Source organism: Chenopodium quinoa, unplaced genomic scaffold (genome assembly GCF_001683475.1).
Source record: "Chenopodium quinoa cultivar QQ74 unplaced genomic scaffold, ASM168347v1, whole genome shotgun sequence".
Lineage (NCBI taxonomy): Eukaryota > Viridiplantae > Streptophyta > Magnoliopsida > Caryophyllales > Amaranthaceae > Chenopodium > Chenopodium quinoa.
In genome coordinates, this window is record NW_018743850.1 from 2,745,700 (window position 1) to 2,765,680 (window position 19,981).

General features: G+C 36.0%; 1 protein-coding gene across 1 annotated transcript; it reads left to right on the forward strand.

Moving 5' to 3' along the window:
• The first annotated feature begins 1,042 nt into the window (after positions 1–1,042).
• Positions 1,043–15,145, forward strand: LOC110685942 (DNA topoisomerase 2-binding protein 1-A-like). The gene is made up of 17 exons (XM_021862497.1): positions 1,043–1,716; positions 1,820–1,862; positions 4,022–4,143; positions 6,527–6,634; positions 6,920–7,061; positions 7,143–7,234; positions 7,937–8,030; positions 8,139–8,628; positions 9,016–9,158; positions 9,328–9,677; positions 11,657–11,824; positions 12,646–12,936; positions 13,028–13,369; positions 13,609–13,653; positions 13,732–13,817; positions 14,056–14,137; positions 14,289–15,145. Exons 1-17 carry the CDS (start codon positions 1,540–1,542, stop codon positions 14,367–14,369), a joined length of 2,856 nt encoding a protein of 951 aa, XP_021718189.1. The 5' UTR covers positions 1,043–1,539; the 3' UTR covers positions 14,370–15,145.
• The last annotated feature ends 4,836 nt before the right edge of the window (positions 15,146–19,981 follow it).

Genomic DNA, 19,981 nt, shown 5'->3' on the forward strand with positions numbered 1-19,981 from the left:
TTACAATTACGCCATGATGACTGGACAAAATTGTTGATTTATTTACAATTTTGCCATTTGATAAACGAATTTTGTTTATCAAGGAGATAAATTGGGGCTTCCTCATTAATATAATCCATCTCTACCAATCCGATCTTATTAAACAAAAAAGCTAACTCTTCTAAATTAAATTTATTTTCTATTTTTTCTTCAAATAGTTCAAAAACTTCAAATGCGTTAAGCCGAATCTTAACCGATTCTACTTGAACAATATAATGGGAAATTGTTTCCATATCAATGCACAAATAAGTTTGTGTTTTCGTATTTTGAATTGCTATTTGACGAAATAAAAATATTCAAGCTGACAATGTTAATACCTTCATACCCTTATTTTCAAATGTTATTACATCCTCACCCATACTTACCTTCTAACCACAAATTCATACCACCACACCACAACACCTACACTGCCACCACCACTAATACCCTAGCCACCGTCACCACCACCACCACCACCACCACCACCACGCAGCCACATTAATGAACGCATAATTATGTAAAATTAAATCAAATTAAGGACGACACATATTATAGACAAAATTATTAATTTTGACTAATTATGAAAAATCGAATTAGATGCAAAACATTAATTTTGACTAATTATTTTCGAAATATTTTAAAAAAAAACAATTTTTTTTAAAAAAATCGGTGGACATCTGTAGGAGATGTCTCTACCGTGGTAGGGACATCTCCGACAGATGTCTTTACCAACGGAAGAACATCTACAACAGATATCCTCCACGTGGTGGAGACATCTGAAGGAGATGTCTCTACCATGGTAGGGACATCTTCGACATATGTCTCCACCGTGGAAGGGACATCTCTGACAGATGTCTCCACCACGTTGAGGACATCTCTGACGGACGTTCGTAACCAACAAAAAAAATAAAAATAAAAACTTATCGGCGTGGTGGTCGGCGTTTTCCCCCGTAGTTGTTTCCCTTGACGAGACATGACGGTGGTGGTGTCTATCTCGCGCTTGCCCTAGTCGACGGAGCCTCGCCGGTGTTGCGTGGTGGGTTGCTGCCGTTGTGAAGAGCTTGTTGTCGTTTAGGCCCTTGTCGACAGAGCTCGACCAGTGTTGCGTGGTGGGCTGTTGCCGTCGTGAAGAGGTTGTTGTCGTTTAGGTTGGTGTTGTGGTGGTGGCTTGGTGAACAGTGTCAAAGAGATGGTGGTGTATGAGGTAGATTGGATTAGAGGGAAAAGATTATTTATAAGGGTATATAGGTCATTATAATATCGCCCTGAGTATTTTTATTTCGTCAAATACTAACTCGCTTTTGTATTATTCATGGAAATTGCTAAACTAGTGTTCCAATGTTCCATATGAAGTACTTCGTATTTTTCTTGCGCCATACTGAATAGAAATTCATCTCCCATTTTCCCGCGTTACAATTTCGCCTTCAGTCATCTTCCTCCCACACTCACTCGCTCTCTTCCTCTCAGCTACTCCAACACACTTTCTCTCTCCTCTTTTCTTCTTCCAATTTTCTGAAAACAATGGATTCAAAGCCATTTAAGGGTTCAAATGTGTTCATGTCAAGAAATTTAGTACCTCCCGAAGTGTTCGATTCTCTTCACGATGCCCTAAAACTCAACGGTGCTACTGTCTTCCTTTGTTGCGATCCTTCTCGCAATTCTCCCAACGATTTTCATGTCATCGCTTCCTCTCACCATGTCTGAATTACTCCTTTTCTCTCTAATTTGTGCTTAATTTACTGCTGTTTTTTTTTTTAATTTTTTGATTGAAATTTTGTTTCTGGGGTTTTCAATTTTGCAGGAAAAATTTGAGGATTTGAGGGCGAAGAAATGCAATTTACTAGGTAATTTGCGTGCTTTTATTTTGGGATTTTTTGTTTTAATTTGTTTGTATTTAGCTGGTGCTGTTTTAATTGGTAGATAATTGCTGAAGACTGAATGACTTGTGCAATACTTACTTTTTATTTGGATTCTTGCAACTGATAATACATAATTAGAGTTTTCAAAATTGTGCATTCACAATAGTGTACTGTGAAAGCAAGAACATCGAATAGAAGCGGAGGGAGTAGTAGTAGTATTTATAACTGGTTATTGACCTTGTAGGATGCAAGTATTTTAGATGACTTGTGAATTGTTATAGTATGGTTTTAACTTCGATAGGATTGTTGTGGTTTGTGGTGTGAGATGATGGACACAAATACGATGATAGGTGATGATTTTTGTTGAGGTTGCATAATATTAGGATGATAATGGTGGAAGTAGAAGGGTTTGGAGAGATTTTGGTGGATCTTATTGGTTGTAGACTTGTAAGAGCAACAATGTTAGGATTGTGATGTTGCTCTTTTTGTTTCCCTTGTGTGTATTGAATTGTATTTTGTCAACATTGGTTTATTTTAAAGATATCATTTTATTAAAATAGATTAGTGGTTGAAACCCTTCATGTGAAATGAGAGGTCTTGTATTTGACTTTAATCCATTTTTTCTAGTTGAAAGGTTTGTAAATCATAATTAAGGCCAAGTCAAGTATAACATGACAACACGTCATTGTAAATGCTAAGCTTGAGGGTGATGTCATTGCCAATGTTTAGGTGGAGGGTGCCATGCAGTGTGGTCTTGTGAAAAAGCAACACCTTTTATTTTGAAAGAATAGATATGCATGAAGAATAGGTACTTATGTATATGTTATATCATTTGATATGTGCCCGTGAGTGTCGTCGTTTTACTGGGGGCTTTTAGTGGGTGTCTTGTGTAGCTAAGTGCGAGTCCACAGTTTCTAGAGTGACCGATGATGTTATTTTATAGAGTGACCGATGATGTTATTGTCCTTTCATATATTCCTCTCAAGTAGTTGTATTATTCTATACAAATTATACTTTACAGTCATTTTTATTGGGAAATCTGGATGGTACTTTCACTGTGGTTTGCTCTAATGAAAAGCTAATATATTGGTGAACAATGTAGAAGACACTAGCGCTTTGTTTGGAAAGCAAAGAAGGAAGCAAAGTAAAGGAAGGAGAGGGAAAGAGAAGGAAGGGGAGGGAAGAGAAAGGGAGGGGAAAGGTGAGAATTGTATTCCCTCCAATTCCAAGTTTGGAGGATTATGCTTATTAAAGAGAGAGGGAGGATCCCTCCCTCCCCTTCCCCCAATCCTTTATCCAAACAAGAGAAATTGTCCTCTTTCTTTTCTCTTCCTTTTCCATTTCCTTCTGTCCAAACAAACTGTAAACTTCCAGGAATTGTTGGTGTAGAAAATGTAGGACAAATGCATCTGAGTTAAGAACCAAATGTGTATATCTTTTTTATTTATGGGTTTCATTGCTGATCTCACATGGTGCTGAGCTTCATTGAACTAGCTGCTTTATTTCTTGTATGATAATCATCTATATTTGACTGGTAACGTTTGAATGGAAGGTATTATTTATTTCACGTCCCTTGTATGACCATGAGTCAAGCAGTTAATGCCGAGATTTTTGATGTTATCAACTCTATCAAACACTAAAACTGGAGCAGTCAATCTTGTGTTTTAAGCACCTAACTGGTTGAAAACTTACTTTCAGTTGCTGTACTTATCACTTTTCAGTACTGTCTTCAACCCATAACTCCTTATGATTTTTTCTAAATAATGGTTGTTTGCATAATGTTATGTTAGGTGCATGATAGCATATGAATTGTTGGATTATGTTAGAATATCTGCAAAAGATAATAAATTGGGTGTACTTTCAAGTTACAACTAAGCAATTGTATCACTTTTTACATTTTGGCATGTTACTCTTTCTTTATTTATAGGAAGCATGCACTTGTTGACACCTGCTTGTTGATTTGATTTATACGATGTATCCTTGCTGATGCTGATTGAATTGAATTATTTATTGTATGCATGCTGATGGATGAGGTATAAGGAGAAACTTTTTTGCCGACTTTTTTTGACTTTATCAACTTTTCTACAATCTTTCTGTAATATACTAGATCATAGATTGTAGAATGATTACTATTCTATTGGCAGGTCCACAATGTGTTCTTTCCTGTGCAAAAGAGAGGCGAGGGCTGCCTAGGCTAGGTTATTGCTGTTGTCTTGCTATGGATGGTGTTAAAGTTCTTGCATCCGGCTTTGGGCAAGAGGAAAAGGTAATTATACGGGATTTTGTTTAGTGTTTTTTGTTGTACTCAGAAAATTAGCTTCTTATTAAACAATCAAAGCCTTAATCCCATAAGTGGGGTCGGCTAAATGAACCAAAAGTGATTATTCCGTATAGTCATCCACAAAAATCTTCCTCCATCCCTAACGATCAAATACCTCATTCTCACGTAAATTCATATGCTTCATATCCTTCCTAACTCCTTCCAACTATGTCATATTCGGTCACCCTCTACCTCGTTTAATCTCTCTATGATCCCACTCTTTCATTCTTCATTTCGGTACACCTAGGGGTCTTCGTCTTATATGCCCGAACCAACACAGACGATTTTCCCTTAGTTTAAGGTGGATGTGCGGGAACACTCTAAGAGATAGAATCAGAACTGAAGTTATTTGCAAGAAAGTAGGTGTGGCAGGCATTGCAGACAAACTAAGGGAAAATCGCCTACGTTGGTTTGGGCATGTAAGACGGAGACCTGAGGGTGCACTGGTACGAAAAGTGGATGAGTGGAGGGGTTAAACGAGGGAGAGGTAGATCGAAAATGACTTGGTTGGAATGAGTTAGGAAGTATATGAAGTATATTGATTTGCATGAGGATGAGACATTAGATCGTAAGGGATGGAGGAGGAAGATTTTTGTCAATGACTACACGGGATAATCACTTTTGGTTCATGTAGCCGACATCACTTATGGGATTAAGGCTTTAATTGATTGATTGTGTGCAATGCCTGCGACACCCACTTTCTTGCGAATAACTTCATTTATGATTCTATCTGTTAGAAAATTAGCTTAGATTAGGGAAATTAAATATAGATGATTCAGTATAGGTTCTACCTTGACAGTAAGTCTAGTAAGTCTTTGATAAGGCCTACCATGCTTACACAACTATAAATAAGATTGGTGAAGCGAATCTTGTGTGGTTATCAAAGTTTGATCAAGATCTTTAATTTTAACTATGAGAAGTGCTAGGGGCCAAGACTCTAGGGTGCAGTTGAAATTTTGAATTTTGGGAATGCTTTCTAAAGCATTTAAACAAGCTAATACTCCTTATGTTTCCTTTTTGTTTTCTTGTTTGTAATCTTGCAACTATTCAATTTGGAGAATCTTCTAAAACATAGTCATGTGGGGTTTTGTTTGATTTGTCTCAATGTGTGCGGTATATATATCAAATATTTAATAATTTCTACCAATATGTAATTAGAGATACTATTGGTCTAAGATGTACAATGGCAAACAAGTACTGTCAAAGCAGGAAGCCAGGAACATAAAAAAGAAACAAAGGGAGTAACTAATACTATACTAGCCTTGTATGACAGCTAAAACAGTTCTAAGTGTTCATTAATTCAAAATGGTAATATCCAATGCCTCTAAGTGGTTATTCAAGAAACATTCTTTTGCTAATGAAGAAACTTTAAAGCCTCAAGATTAAGGTAGTCCTTTTCAGCTATAATCAACATGTCTACTCATTAAAAATATCTAGTTGCTTGTTGTTATGGACCAGATTTTGCACAATCACACTCACACTAATTTATACAAATTTAAGGCAAAAGCTTGAGTATTGATTAATTAGAGTTTGAATTACAGATTCTAGGAGATAAATATAGCTTTAGGCTATAACTCTCATGGTAGCTTGAGGCTACCAATCTCACATCAAGTCACTCAATTTCGGGATGGTTGCTACTACTTCACAAAATGCCTTGTATACTCTAGCTACTCTCAAGCAATTACAATGCCCTAATATTAATTAAAGTTGTCTTCTAGCAAAAAGCATAACATGGCTATGGCATCAAAGTATATCAGTCAACAGCTTTGTCTTCTTTCCCTATTTGGCTTGCTACCCAAAAGCTACTGCTCCTCATGTCCCTCCCCTTTCTGATCTTGCTGGTTGACTTTAGTCACTCCTCCTTTACCGTTGAGATTGTTGTTGCCCTTGGGCCTGCATTGGTAGACCCGAATAGGTGTTTGGGCCTTTCTTGAGTGTTGGACCAAGTGAATAAGTGGATCCATAACACTTGTCTCACTGTCATGAATTGGCAGGGGAGGAGGGAGATTGGCTTGCATCATGATTTGCTCTATATGTGACATTCCATGTTTATATTGTTAGATGTTTGTCTTCTATTTTGAATTTTGTCATATGTATTTCTGTCACCTTTTTTTTTTTAGTAACAGCTATGTGTTAGTTTTTAACTTTTTATTATGTTGACTACTAATTGGAAGGAGCTGGCTTCATTATTTTTGACTTTGCTTGGGAATTTACATTTTGATCTCTTCCTGAGATGCTTTGGCTTATCTTGATAATAATTATTCATGTGCCTTTGGTTATTTATATGTTCTTTTGGGTTTGATACCTCATTTTAGTTAACATTTTGCAGGAAAGAATAGGAAAGCTAGTGACTGCTATGAGTGGGAGCTTTACTTCTAAGACTTCCTTGGATGTTAACTTTATTATCGTGAAGAATGTGATGGCTGGAAAGTACAAGGTTTTTTTTAAATTTTTTTTTTTTTTTTTTAATGATTTATTTTCTCCCCTCCCCCCCCCCCCTGTCACCCCCCCTATTTTTTTTTTTTTGAAACTTTTGGTTCTTCAAGATGCATATTTGTTGATTATTCTAATTGTCTTCTCATATGAACTGTTTATCTTGTTATTTGAAAAACTCAGATGTAGTTTTGTCTATGTCGGCGATCTCAGATGTGCTTTCTGTCTTTATTATTGCTTTTTAATTCTCTTTATATGTCTCATTCTGCATGACTTCATGTTTTGGCAGTGGGCTGCGAGTAAAGAGAAGAATATAGTCACTATTAATTGGTTGAACCAATGCTGGGTTGAACACCGTGTCGTTCCCCTAGAACCATACAGAGTCCCACCCTTCTCAGGATTGATCATCTGTGTCACTAGAATTCCTGGAGGTTAGTTTTGTATGAATATGCTGATGTTGTCTCTATTTTTTTTAACTAAATTTGCTGGCAATTTATTAACAATCTTTCCAGATGAGCGGAAGGAGATGGAGAAGCTTATCATACAAAATGGGGGAAAGTATTCTGCTGAACTGACCAAGCTCTGCACACATCTAATTTGTGAAATATCCTTAATTTTACTAGACAGCTCATTCTAATTCATTTTCATATGTTTATGTAGATTATCTTTCACTATGCTAGAAAAGTTCCTCTATCCTTTTCTTTGGCAAGTATACCGGTGAATCTGTTACGTGAAACTTATATTGTCTCATCATCACCAATGTTAGTTTCACACTGTGTTCCTTGGAAAATGATTTCTTCTGCTTAATTTCATATTTAAGTAGTTAATACAGTTTTCTTCACTTTTAGTTTTTTCCTTATTTGGTGGCAGTCACAAGTATGCTTGTATTCCTATTTTTTATTTTATATATCTCTTTCACTATATTGATGTTACCGTATTGAATTATAATTCCCCCATTTTGTAACTCGTTGTAAAGCAAATATTTATTAACCCCTTTTGTTCTTTGTATGGGAATTTCTCATGCTTGTATTCCTGTTTTTGATTTTATGTATCTCTTTCACAATATTGATGTTACAGTATTGAATTATAATTCCCCCATTTTGTAACTCATTGTAAAGCAAATATTTATTAACCCCTTTTGTTCTTTGTATGGGAATTTCTCATGCTTCTGTTCCTTGGCTTACCTTCTGCTCATAAGATGCTTCTTGTAGATGTCACTTGTATATTTCGTCAATTAGAAATTTTGCGCCTAGCCTTTTGTCCACAGACTGCGGATTTTGTTATTTTTTCCCTTAACCATGCTCAAGTTCCCGAAGGTGACAAATTCAAAGTTGCAAAGAGATGGGGGAGTGTCTGTATTGTTGTTCGAAAATGGTTTGATCAGTCGATTGCTAGAAGAAGTATGCTTCACTGTTCTGGGTTTGTTATGTACATGTATTGTTTATTCTAGGACATAGGTAATGCCCAACTATGAATGCTTACCTTGGCACTATTCTTTGTTGTATCAGTATGTCTCGATGAAGAAGCCTATTCAGTTCAGAGCCCTTCCATCTCTTCAGCTTCTGCCTTGAGGAAAAAACTAATATCTAAGTCCTGTCAGGACAAGTGTACAATCAAGTCACAATCTATTTTGTCATCAGTAGCCACAGATTCATCTTTGCAAGCTGCTCCATCTGTGTGGACTACAGATTCTGATTTGGATGTTGCTCAATCTCAAAATCTTTCTTCTGGTTGTCAGAATGTCTCTTTCATTTCCAAGGATGAGGAAACTGAACGACATGATCTTCCTGGTGATGCCAAGGAGCTGGATTGCTGTATTGCTGATGATTCAGAATCTGATGATGGCTTATACCTATCGGATTGCAAAATTTGTTTAGTTGGTTTTAGTGCTTCTGATGTGAGAAAACTAGTTAGTATTGTGCGTAAAGGCGGGGGCTCTCGATACATGTCATGCAGTGAGAGATTGACACATATAGTTGTTGGAGAGCCATCAGATGCGTAAGTCCTCTTTCACTTTCTTTTTTTGGTGCTGAAGAAAATGCTATGTTTCCCAATATTTTTTTTGTTATGCTGGAAATAGTCCCTTTGCTTTTCCAAGTGTAAAAATTGGTCATATCATCATTCAAGAACCCCTCTTTGTGGGATCTTTACTGGCTAGTTTTTTGTTCAGTTGTCAGCTAGTGATTGAGTCCCATACTTGCTAGCAAGTTGCATGTTCAAGTTTCAGCCCCAGAGTAGAACAGCTTCTGGTTGATCTCATGCTTTATACTTCTCTTATATTTATGATTTGCTAAATCAACTTCTTTTTTGATATGTTGCACTTATGTTTTATCTCTATAAATTCTTAGATGGATATTACCTTTTACATCTTGCATTGTTTACCAGTGAAAAGAGGGACTTAAGAGGCTTGGCGGCTCATGGTGTTATACGTGTTGTTAAACGGAACTGGCTTGAAGATTGCGATCGTGAAAGGAAAGAGGTTCCTGTAATTCAGAAGCACATTGCTTATGATTTACTTCATTGCAAAGGTCTCTTTCATTGTCTATCAATGACTCTTCTTTTTGTTTGTTGAATTTTATCTATCTGTTCTAGTTGCTTGACATTGCTTTGTTTCTGTGTATTCTAATTTCAAATGGTTTGGAATAACTTGGTCAATGGTATTAAACTTTTTCTGTCCTCAACACTTGTGCTATGAAGATTCGATGACCTTGTCAAGTAAAGCACCAGTTCCTGGTGTGAGCAGTGGTAAACAAGGGGAAGGCTTAAGCATGCTTTTCAGCCCACCATCTGCTCCAAGTTCGGGAGCTGTAGGCTCAATTACTGATATCTCACTCGAGAAAAGTGGAGAAGACATCTTTGATATCAACCTGAACAATAGCCGCTCTACTGAGAGAAGTCAGAGAACAAAGACTTCTCCACGGAGTGCAAAGGCTTCTGCTTCAAATGACAAAGACACAAGTCAAATAGATAAATTACACAATGGAAAGTCTATACACGTATTCATCGGGAAGCGTTTTGGTTTTTCACTTTCTTTCCCTGATGATCAGGTTAGTTTTTTTCTGATTCTTTTTTCTGCTAGGCAATCAGTTTGGTGTTTGTGAAGCATTTGACTTTATGTTCTTTTTGCAAAATATGAACTGCAGGACAAATATGATTATATCGTTTGCAATAACTGAATTTTCCCATCTTACTTTTCTGGTGCATGTGTCTTTTGCATCATATTCCTTTCTCTCACCAAATATCAACATGATTATTTAATGTCTCCTTTCCATCATCTTAGGCATCCATGCTGTATACTTGTATGACTAAGCTAATTTTTCACGCTTCTTAATAACTAACAACAATGTCAACCTATTTCAGTTTCTGGTAAGGATAGGGCAGTAGATTATGATTTCTTGTGTTACATGAAAGGTCTAATTTCTTGTCAGTTGTCACTAAATGTTTAGTTGGCTTTTATTTGGATATAACTAACTTTATGTTTAAGTAATATTAAGGCACTATTTTGTCTATTAATGGGATAAATGAATGAAATAGTAGATAATTTGGTTCTAGGAGTTACCTTAAAAATATTGTCAGGGAGCTTTTCTTGCAGTTTTGCATGGCAATTATGCTAGCACCATCTCTTTTTCTTAACTACAAGTCATTTGAGTATATTTTGATCCATGTTGTAACTTACTTAATGGATCATCTATTGTTCTTTTGCCACAATGCTATCCCTTTATCAGCACATTTGCCTCATTTGACCTTCCAAAATTTTGTGGTCAAACTGTCAGAGTGATTTAGCCAAATGTACTAAAATGATGCCATAATTTTTTTTTCCCATAATACTTGTGCCACAGGTTTTGTGATTTATGTATACACGTTGATTTTATATGTACTAACATATGTGTTTTTTATTTTTTAATTCTTTTTTTTTTTTTTTTAAAAAAAAATTTCAATTTACCCCTTTAGCAAGCTAGCTTCTTGTTTCTCTGAAAGAGCTATTGCAGGCTTTGCTCAATTCAACATTATTTAACCAGGCTAGGGTTCAGGTTCAAGCTCAACTCGATCTACAAAAGTCAGCTTGAAGCCTTGAACTTGGCTTCACTGCTACATTTTAGATTCTGGTTTGAGTTTGAAGCTTGACTAAAGAACAATTTGAGCCAGGCTGAAACTTTGAGCATAGTCTGTAGGATTGGTTTTCTGATTTTGAAAATGGGAATCACAATCTTCAATTATGATTTGATAAAATGAAATTCTGCTAATTAGAGGTAGTTGATAGGGAAGAGAAATAAAACAAAGGGTTTATGTTATGCCTACTTTAAATGGAGGATTTATTAGATATTATTTATCACGTAATTATGTTTGCCACGCTCGCGAGACTATGAGCCATATACAATTTAATTTGAGTTTGGCTTGTTAAATATTGAAACTCTAATTTTGAGCTAGAATTCAATTTGCTAACAAGCAAATTGAGCCGGAACCATTTTTTTTTATGAGCCAATGCTGAATTTTTAAACAACAACAATAGTGTCTGTCCGTCCCTAGTCATATCCCTCACCTTTCCCTTTCTTTTCATGACTGCAAGTTGGGCATGTGTAAGGAGAGTTGAGGGGGGGGGGGGGAGACCATTTTCAAGACAAGGAATATGAGAATGTTTGGGTCTTAGAATGTGTGCATATGGACACTGTGGTGGCAAACTGGCAATTATATCATGGTTTTAAACTCCATGCATATATAATAGCTGTCAGCTATCTCCCAAAATGATATAGTTATGAGTACATGATATTTCAATAACATTAGTGGCTTAAAGTTTGATGGAGATCCAGGATTTTTAAAGAAGTTTGGTCAATGTTGTATACAGGTGCAACTCGTGCAATGCTTTTTTCCATGACGATGCACTTGGTTTTGTTGTTGTTGTTTAAAGTACTTTATTTGTACAGTATCTTAGCATCTACCTTTTCAAATAGCTCTGTTCAAATTTTGTTGAGTATTCTAACAGACTTGAATTTGTTTTGTGGGTGCTTATATATGGGGAATGGTTTAGAGAGGTGAGGTTGTTCAATGGATAAATCAAGGTGGAGGTGAGGTAGTAGATGATCAGACCATAATTGATGTGGACTTCACCATTGAATGCCATGGTGTGCTTGACAGACCAACCAACACTTTGCAAACTACTTATGTGTCAAGTCACTGGATTCGGTCTTGCCTAAAGGTATGTATACCTTTTGAGGTTTATTCAACTGGTCATATAGAATACTACTCCATTGGGTTGCTTCTAGTATTTTTTATGTTGATGCATGAAATTATGGAATGAAGCTTTTGATGTGAATGATTTCTTCATGATCTGGTCATTTCCCGATTCTTATCAATGCTGCTGAAATTACTATTGAACTGTAATTAAATTTGACTTTGCTCTGGAGGGAATGATGCTTTACTTGTACAAACAGTTGGCCCAGCATCTTTTTGCTTCTATTTCAATATACCCAAAACTGCTAAGTCCATTATAATTCACGTCTGAAAAGATGCATTTTGGCCCAAAGGTGACAATCTTTTCAGATGTGAATTATAATGGACTAAACTGATGTCCCACTTAGCTGCACTTGGTATCTTACTTGTTACTCCCAAGTGTTTGACAATATATGCCAATTGATTCTCTTCTCAAAAGAATATATTGTTTTTGTATGTCCCTTCCTAAAAAAGAGGAGGGGGTGGTGGTAATAGCACAGTTGTTTATATGTACTATAGGTCATCAAGTTGTCATTAAGAGAAGAAACCACAGCACTTGCTCCGCTTTTTGTGACTGCATTTTGCTGCTTATCTGGAAGACACTTTGCTGTTTGAGTAATATAATATCATTCGCAATAATCTCTTTCGACTTTTATTTTGTTCTAGCTAACTAGAACATGGGTAGACACCATGTTCATTAGACTTCCGACACTATTGATTAGAGAATACTGAAGAATTTAATGACCTTTGCTCTCAGTCAGTATGTCATCCTATTGAAAAAATTAACAGAGTAATTTTGCATTATAGGATGGACGTTTGCTAGATGCTGATAGTCACATACTTTTTTCTCCACTTCCCTGTCGGGTTCCCTTGCCTGGTTTTGAGGGCTTACGGTTCTGTGTATCGCAATATCCGGAGAAAGAGCGAATGCTTTTGCGCAATTTGTGTTTTGTCCTTGGTGCTAAGTTCGCGGAGAAACTTACAAGGAAGGTTACTCATCTGTTATGCAAATTTGCCAATGGCCCCAAATATGAAGCTGCCGGCAAGTGGGGAGTACGTCCAGTTAGATGCGAGTGGCTTTATGAGTGTGTCAGGATGGTAAGACTTCCAGGTACATTCAAATTTTAATGCTAATAATCTTATTTCTGTATCCTTCTTGTAAACAATTTGGACTTGCTATTTTATGCAGAATGACATTGTTTCGCTAGATAATTTCCATCCAGAAGAAGTTCCTCAACATCCTGAGGCAGGGGTTTGCACTGTGACACAGTATCCTACTCAAGCTGCTACATTTATCTCTATGGATAATTCGTCACAGTTCTCAAGTCAGTCCCAGGATTTGAGAAAGGAAAATACCATACATTCTAGTAAAAGGCTAAGGTTATCGGAATCAAAGCGCATTTCTGATCAGGATGATAAAACGCATATAAATTCTGCAGCTGTGGAGATTCGTAGCAATGCTAAAGAAAATGGTCAAAGCGTTCCTGATGTTGCTGCTGCTATAGAGGACTTATTGGAGCAAACAAGCAAGGTACAATCTGCTCTGTTAAGTTGCTATGATCATTTATAGTGTTTCGTTGAATCATGGTTGTGGGTGTGGAGATATCTTAATTAGTCAGTTCAAGTGCATGCATGTTTTTGAAATCGGTTATTCTACACCTAGTGTATGAATGATGAACTGTATGCATCCTTTCTGGCCATTCAATTTGCATTTTGTTAATGTTTATTATGTAATCAATTGCTGGCTAAACCTTTTCTTTTGGATGTCAGATTCAGGATCTAAAGTCACCAGTTAGTAGAGAGTGTGAAACAAATGTATCCTTGTTTTTTGCTATCTTCGTTTTCTATTCTTGCTAACTCTGTCATTTTTGTTCTTCCTTAATGATGAAATAGATTTATTCTTCTGACTGTTCAATTCTCGTTAGAGATCATTCAGGTTCTCACTCTGCGTTTGGGCCTTCAAGACATTGGTTAAGCAGGTAACCTTCTCTACCTTTGTCCATATCTCTACCTAAAAAGTTTGTAGATGTTATGGGTATCTTTGTTTCTATGGGTAGATGTTATGGGTAACCTTCTCTACCCAACTGCGCACATGGGTCATTGGGTTGGGATGTGATTTGATTGAAATTATTCCATAATTTGTTTTGTTTGAGTTCGTGATTCACATTCTGCATCATGTTTTGGCTTACCTGATTTATTTTGGTTGTAATCTTTTAGTCTAGGGAAGGACCTTCACGATGCTTCTCGAGATCTTAACACAGGCAATAATGATGGATTTACTGAAACACAAGATTCTCAGGTCTTTGTTCTGATAAAATCTCCTTTTCGCTGTTTATTTCTTCAACAATCCAATCCATGGGAAGATTTACATTCTATGACTTCTTGTAGAGGATCAATTGAAATCCTTTTCCATTATCTGAGATGTTGCTAACTTAAAGTCATAATTGCAGTTGGTTGGTTATGAAGAAGATCTAAGTGGCAGACAATTGTTGTTGGACAAAGCTCGAACCATAAGTAGTAGCATGACTTGAATATCTCTACTGACTGAATGAGAAGGAATGGAGCAGGGCTATGTTCTGGTAGGGAATGCTTAAGATGTCACTGAAATCATGGCCTTGCAGGGGGAAACTTAAATAGGTTTCCCTTCTGCAGAATTGAATTTCAGATTGTCTGACACTCTGACTTGATAAAATCATTACATTGGAATGGAGCATTTGTGTCCAGTGATCATCATTTTCGACAGTTGGTTAAGCCTTTTCAAGGGTCTGGTGAGTTACAGAGAAGTGCAGCAGATAACAGCAGCTGGACATCATTTTGTTTCTCCCGGATATGACTTGCATTCTTGGAAGCTGGAATCAAAAGCTGCTGATTCACATGTTAGTGAACGGTTATTACTGATACAGGCTGCTATAAATATGCATTGTGATTCGGTTTCTGAAATGCATTTGCTTGTTGCCCGGAAATTCCAATCTTTCTCAAGCATTGCTTATTTGTACATGGGATTCTGTATATGCTGTGGCTAGGGTTGTTTGTAAATACTCCGTAATAACTGTATATTAATATAATAACTGTACACTAGTGTAATGTGTAGCCTTTATGCTGTATGAAGGAGGTTGCATTTTGGAGTAGTGCCAGACGATTGCATGAGCTTTGTGTTGCGTTTTGTTCCTTGACCTTCGTTTCCCTTAAATATTGTATTTGCTTGGTAATCTTTGTACAAATTATACAAAAAATAGTTCATCTGAGCCACCACAAGGGACTAATTATTTGATGACTTTATTAAGAGCTAGGCACGAGCTAGTCTTGTTCATGCCTAGCTATGACTTGACTCTTGATCTTAAACATTTTAATGTTCATCCAAGCATATTAAAAATTTGATTTTCCATATTACTCCCTCCGTCCTACAATACTTGGGACGTTGGGGTAGACATGTAGTTTAAGAAAATTATAAGTGGGTCCATTTAAAACATTTGTTTATTATATAAAAGATTTTCTTTTATATTTTTATATTGTAAGAAAACAAAAAGTGGGGGAGGTGGGGGTAGTGAGGAGAGAGAAAATGTAGGATTTAATTGGGTTTTAGGGTAAGTGGTCCCAAAGAGAGTATAGGAATTTTTTTTTTTAGTGGTCCCATTCCATATTAGTAATGTGTCAAGTATTTTGGGGTGGACGAAAATGAAAACTGTGTCAAGTATTATGGGACGAAGGGAGTACAAAATACAAAGTACAAAGTAGTACTTGTTTCGATGGACACATACCACGCTTGACTCCTATTTGGTTCATACAAATTGATAATTATTTATTTATTATTTTGATCGACGTATAGCACGCATGACTCCTATTTAGAAGGTACTTTATCTATATGTAGAAAATACAAAGTATGGTTTGCTAAGGTTAATGGTGGGTGTATGCATAGTGTTCATTGTGCATTTGTGCATTTAAACATCAAGCCTAACTTCAAATAACATGAAGACTAACTTCAATGAACATACTCTAAAACATCATCTTAGTTATAGCTTTTATGTTCATTATAGTATATATTCATTGGAGACTTAGAATTAGTCTTCATGTTCTTTGAAGTTAGGCTTGATGTTCAACGTATATACACATGCCTCCACTATCCAATTGTTGGGCTAACAAATTTCGTAGGAAATGTTGCCTCCTAAATATAACCAAATAATCCTTAGAGTGAACCCCATGATTGCCCACAACCATTGTGGTTATCACTTATTTTATTAATTTCTTTATCTTCCACCTCACCTATAAAGGCTATAACCACTCTTATACCCATTTTATAACCAATGTATCCCAATGGTTGACCACACAATATCTCTCTTAAATCCTATCGTAGATAACTAATACACTTGCCACATCACCAATAATAAATGAGGAAAGACATCAAAAGCAAGTTGACACTATTATTTTATTCAATGACCAAGCCTTCATAACTGGTTGTTTGTGCAATCAAGTTATTGCTTTTTTTCCCATCAATTTCTCTCTCTATATTTTTATTGTTTTTTCACAAATTTTATCCTAATAACCAACCCAAAAGGTTATTGACTAGAGATGCTAGAGCAAAGCCAATGATTGCCTAAGCTAACGGTGGTCATCAAATATTTAATACATATCTCTCTTTTCCTCCTCATTCATGCTGAATTTTTAAACCCATTTATGCCCATATACTCTCATTAATTGCCGTGTTCATAAATATTTTCTTTCTTATACTTGGTACTCTTATACACATAAAACACTAAAAGAATATAAAAAACACTATCAGCCAATTATAATAAGACAAGTGGCGCACCTTAATCTTGCCCACCTTTTGCCAAAGGTCATAGCTATGACATTCTTTTTCCTAAAATGCTGATTTTTTTTTTTTAAAAAAAAATTAATATTATTTCTTCTTCTCTCTCCTCATGCCCACTACAAAAGGGCAACCAATGTGTGTGCTCTTATAAGGGTATAGTTGAATACCATATATTGGATGGAGATGATAATTGTGGTAAAAAAAGACTTTGATTAAAATATAAACACCTAGCTCTAGTCACACCTATCCAAATTCAAATTTAGCGAACTAATTGTTTGAATTATTTATTCATGTGATTATATTTAATTTTCCCACTTCATTATTGTTCTCTACATTTTCTGATGCACCAACTTTTAAATTTTTTTTTTAAAAAAAAAAAAGATTATTTCATTTTATCTCTCGTAACGCCTACTTTAAATGGGCCACCAATGGAGTTGCTCTAACGAGTGATTCTCAATTGCAACTAAGTCTTGAAAGACTCTAGTAGGAGCATTATCTTAATATCTATACTAATATATTAAAAGGTGTTCCTAAGAACGTTTATGTGCCACGTAGACCCCTTCGTTACGCCACATCATCCACTCTACTCCTTATTACGCCACGTCACCCACTGAACGCCACGTGGCTCTTCCTTCCATATGTTTCTCATTGCATGTCATGCACTTATATTTTAAAAAAAATGTTCTCCACAAGATTTGAACACGCAATCTCTAACTCTAAATGTGAACATCTTACCACCAAGATATGTGATATTTTATGTTACCTTATGATACAAAATATTAATATGTATAACAAATTTACTAACAAGAAAAATGTAATGACCCGGGACATCGTCCGGGCCCAAATACTAGTTGATTATTTAAAAAAAGGCAAGGGAACACTTGTTTAATTGTTAGTTATTTTTTTTATTAGCTCTTTCAAACACTTTACTTTTCCAAGGAACCAAAGTCACTATTCAAAATATTCCTCCATTGATATCCGAGGGATTCTTTGCCCGAGTAATAAATTGCAATTAGAGAATTTCAAAATTCTCACAATTAGAGTCTTTCTAGAGGTTAAAAACTTTCTGCACTTTGATCCTTGCCACCTAACTCTCTCTTTCCCGAAATTGATGCCTAATCACTATCCCATCTTACTTCTACTTTTGCCTATTATCACCTGGCCTCTATCATTTACTACGATCAAATTTTATATACTGATATATAGTTCAATTATCTCAACAAAATTTCATTACAAAATCAAATTTTCTCAAGATGAATATAATAATTTCATGTGGATTATGCTCTTAATTTCTAGATTTACTCCAAAGAACACTTTATTAGAATACTTGCTTCATTATTGTTGTTTTCCAAATATTCAATTTAAATATTAAGGTTATACAATATTTTTTTTTAAAAAAAAGTTGAGTACCATATTTCACTCAATTTTTTTTTTCTTTTGAAAAATTATATGATTTCAACTAGATATGTAGTGCCAAAAATAAAAGTTAAAAAAAAAAAAAAACCCTTAGATATGAAAGATGAATTTGAAATTTATCTCTTAGATTTCATCCCTTAAATTAAAATATAAAATTTATTCAGCTTAGGTCCTTATAAACAAAGTTTTTTTTTTTTTTTTTTTTTTTTTTTTTTTTTTTTTTTTTTTTTTTTTTTTTTTACAACGGTCTAAAAAGTAGGCTAGCTCCCAACTGACTCGAGGCTACAATGAGAATATCTAACTCTCTTAATTAAACTAATACAAGAACTAAAATAGGCATTGGGGGTACAAACATTATGAACTGCCTGACAATGCAAATAAGGGGGTATAGAAAATCCATCGCCAGTACTGGCCATTAGGTGTTCCAAACTTGTTCCCTTACATTTCTTGATCCTGCAAAAACAAAACCTAGAATACCTTTTACTTTTCTTGTTCTTTACCCTTGACCTAATTGGCCTTCCATGCTTCATCGACGTGGCAGAGAACGTGAAGGTAGAGAATGGTAGAAAGGACTGTACTTGGTCAGGTTCAAAAATCATGGGGTCTTCATTATTATTAGAACCTACGGATTCCACATCAGCGACATCAATATTAGTTAAAACTCTCGCAAGTATCTCACTCCCATCCTCAATACTTGAACCCTCATTGCTGCTAGAAGTTAGGTCAGTAGCTATATGATCATCTAACTTCTCAACAACAGCGGTGTTGGGCTTGGAAAGTCCAACAAAATGGCTGACCATGTCAGTGTCCCGAGATCGTGAGGCCTTTTTCTTTTGGCTCTTCTTGACGCGACCCTTCTTTTCCGGACCCACCGTCCTAATAGACATAGACAAGGTTTTAGGAACTTTGGAGCCCTTTGCCTTGTTAGAATCATGATGCCCATCTTGGATGGTCTTCTCCTTCGCTCGTACAGTCATCCATGTAATAGCAGAATGTTTGAAGAAACTCAAGGTTTTCCCTTGATTGAGATCCGAATAAGACAAAACGAAAATCTTAAGGGACTGATTCTGTTGAAGAACATATGGATTTTCCTCGATCCTTTGTCCTTAACTTAGACTAGAATCTTGGTTGTTTAGGGAACTGGTATGTAGCATCATCGTTTCCCTTTTCCAAAGGGGTAAAACCATTATCAGTAGGGATAATGCTCTATACCATCATCTCACTAGCAGCCTCCATGGTTGGTAAGTTCGTAACAACACTATGAACATCGCTTAGGTAACCCGTTAGATTCTAAATTGACAGCAGACTCACCGATCTTTCCCTTTTTGTTGAAGGTTTCGTGTGACAGGTTGGAGTCCTCGGTGCCCCTCTTGCCCTTAAGCTTGCTAGCTTTGATTCTTAAACCCTCCACCTTCTCCATTCACGACGGATGTCTTGGTTGATAGGCTCAGCCTTGGCTGCTTTGCCAAGGTCTTCATAAGCCTCTTCAATTTGGTTTAGCTTGATTTCGGCTAATGAAGGGCTTTAGTGTTGTTACCATCAAGCATGATGATTATTGAGCAAAGCTCCTTAGTTTGTTCATAATCTCGAACCTTTAGGGACAAGCTGCAAGATTTAACTCAAGGGATATGGCAAGATTCCATAGAAAGACATAATCATCTTCATTTCTTGGCAATCCAAAACACATGCAAAAAATTTCTATCCTCTGTCATACTTAGCTCTAGCAAGAACGACTTCACCTTACTTGAAGTGAATATTGCCCTCCTCCTTCAAGATCTTTGCTTGATTGAGGATATTCCGGGGGCAATTATTTGTAGCAAAGTTGACAATGTTTCGTTGTAATCATCGTTCAAGTGAGTATGAATAAGGGTGCTAAGTAAATTTTGACAGTCCATAACAATTTTTTTTAAAAATATAAGG

Bases quoted from the DNA above. Each gene is read 5' to 3' on its own strand.
- LOC110685942 (XM_021862497.1), top strand. From the start codon at position 1,540: ATGGATTCAAAGCCATTTAAGGGTTCAAATGTGTTCATGTCAAGAAAT. The intron at 7,062-7,142 runs GTTAGTTTTGTA...CAATCTTTCCAG, and splicing joins TGTCACTAGAATTCCTGGAG to ATGAGCGGAAGGAGATGGAG. The intron at 13,818-14,055 runs GTAACCTTCTCT...GTAATCTTTTAG, and splicing joins TCAAGACATTGGTTAAGCAG to TCTAGGGAAGGACCTTCACG.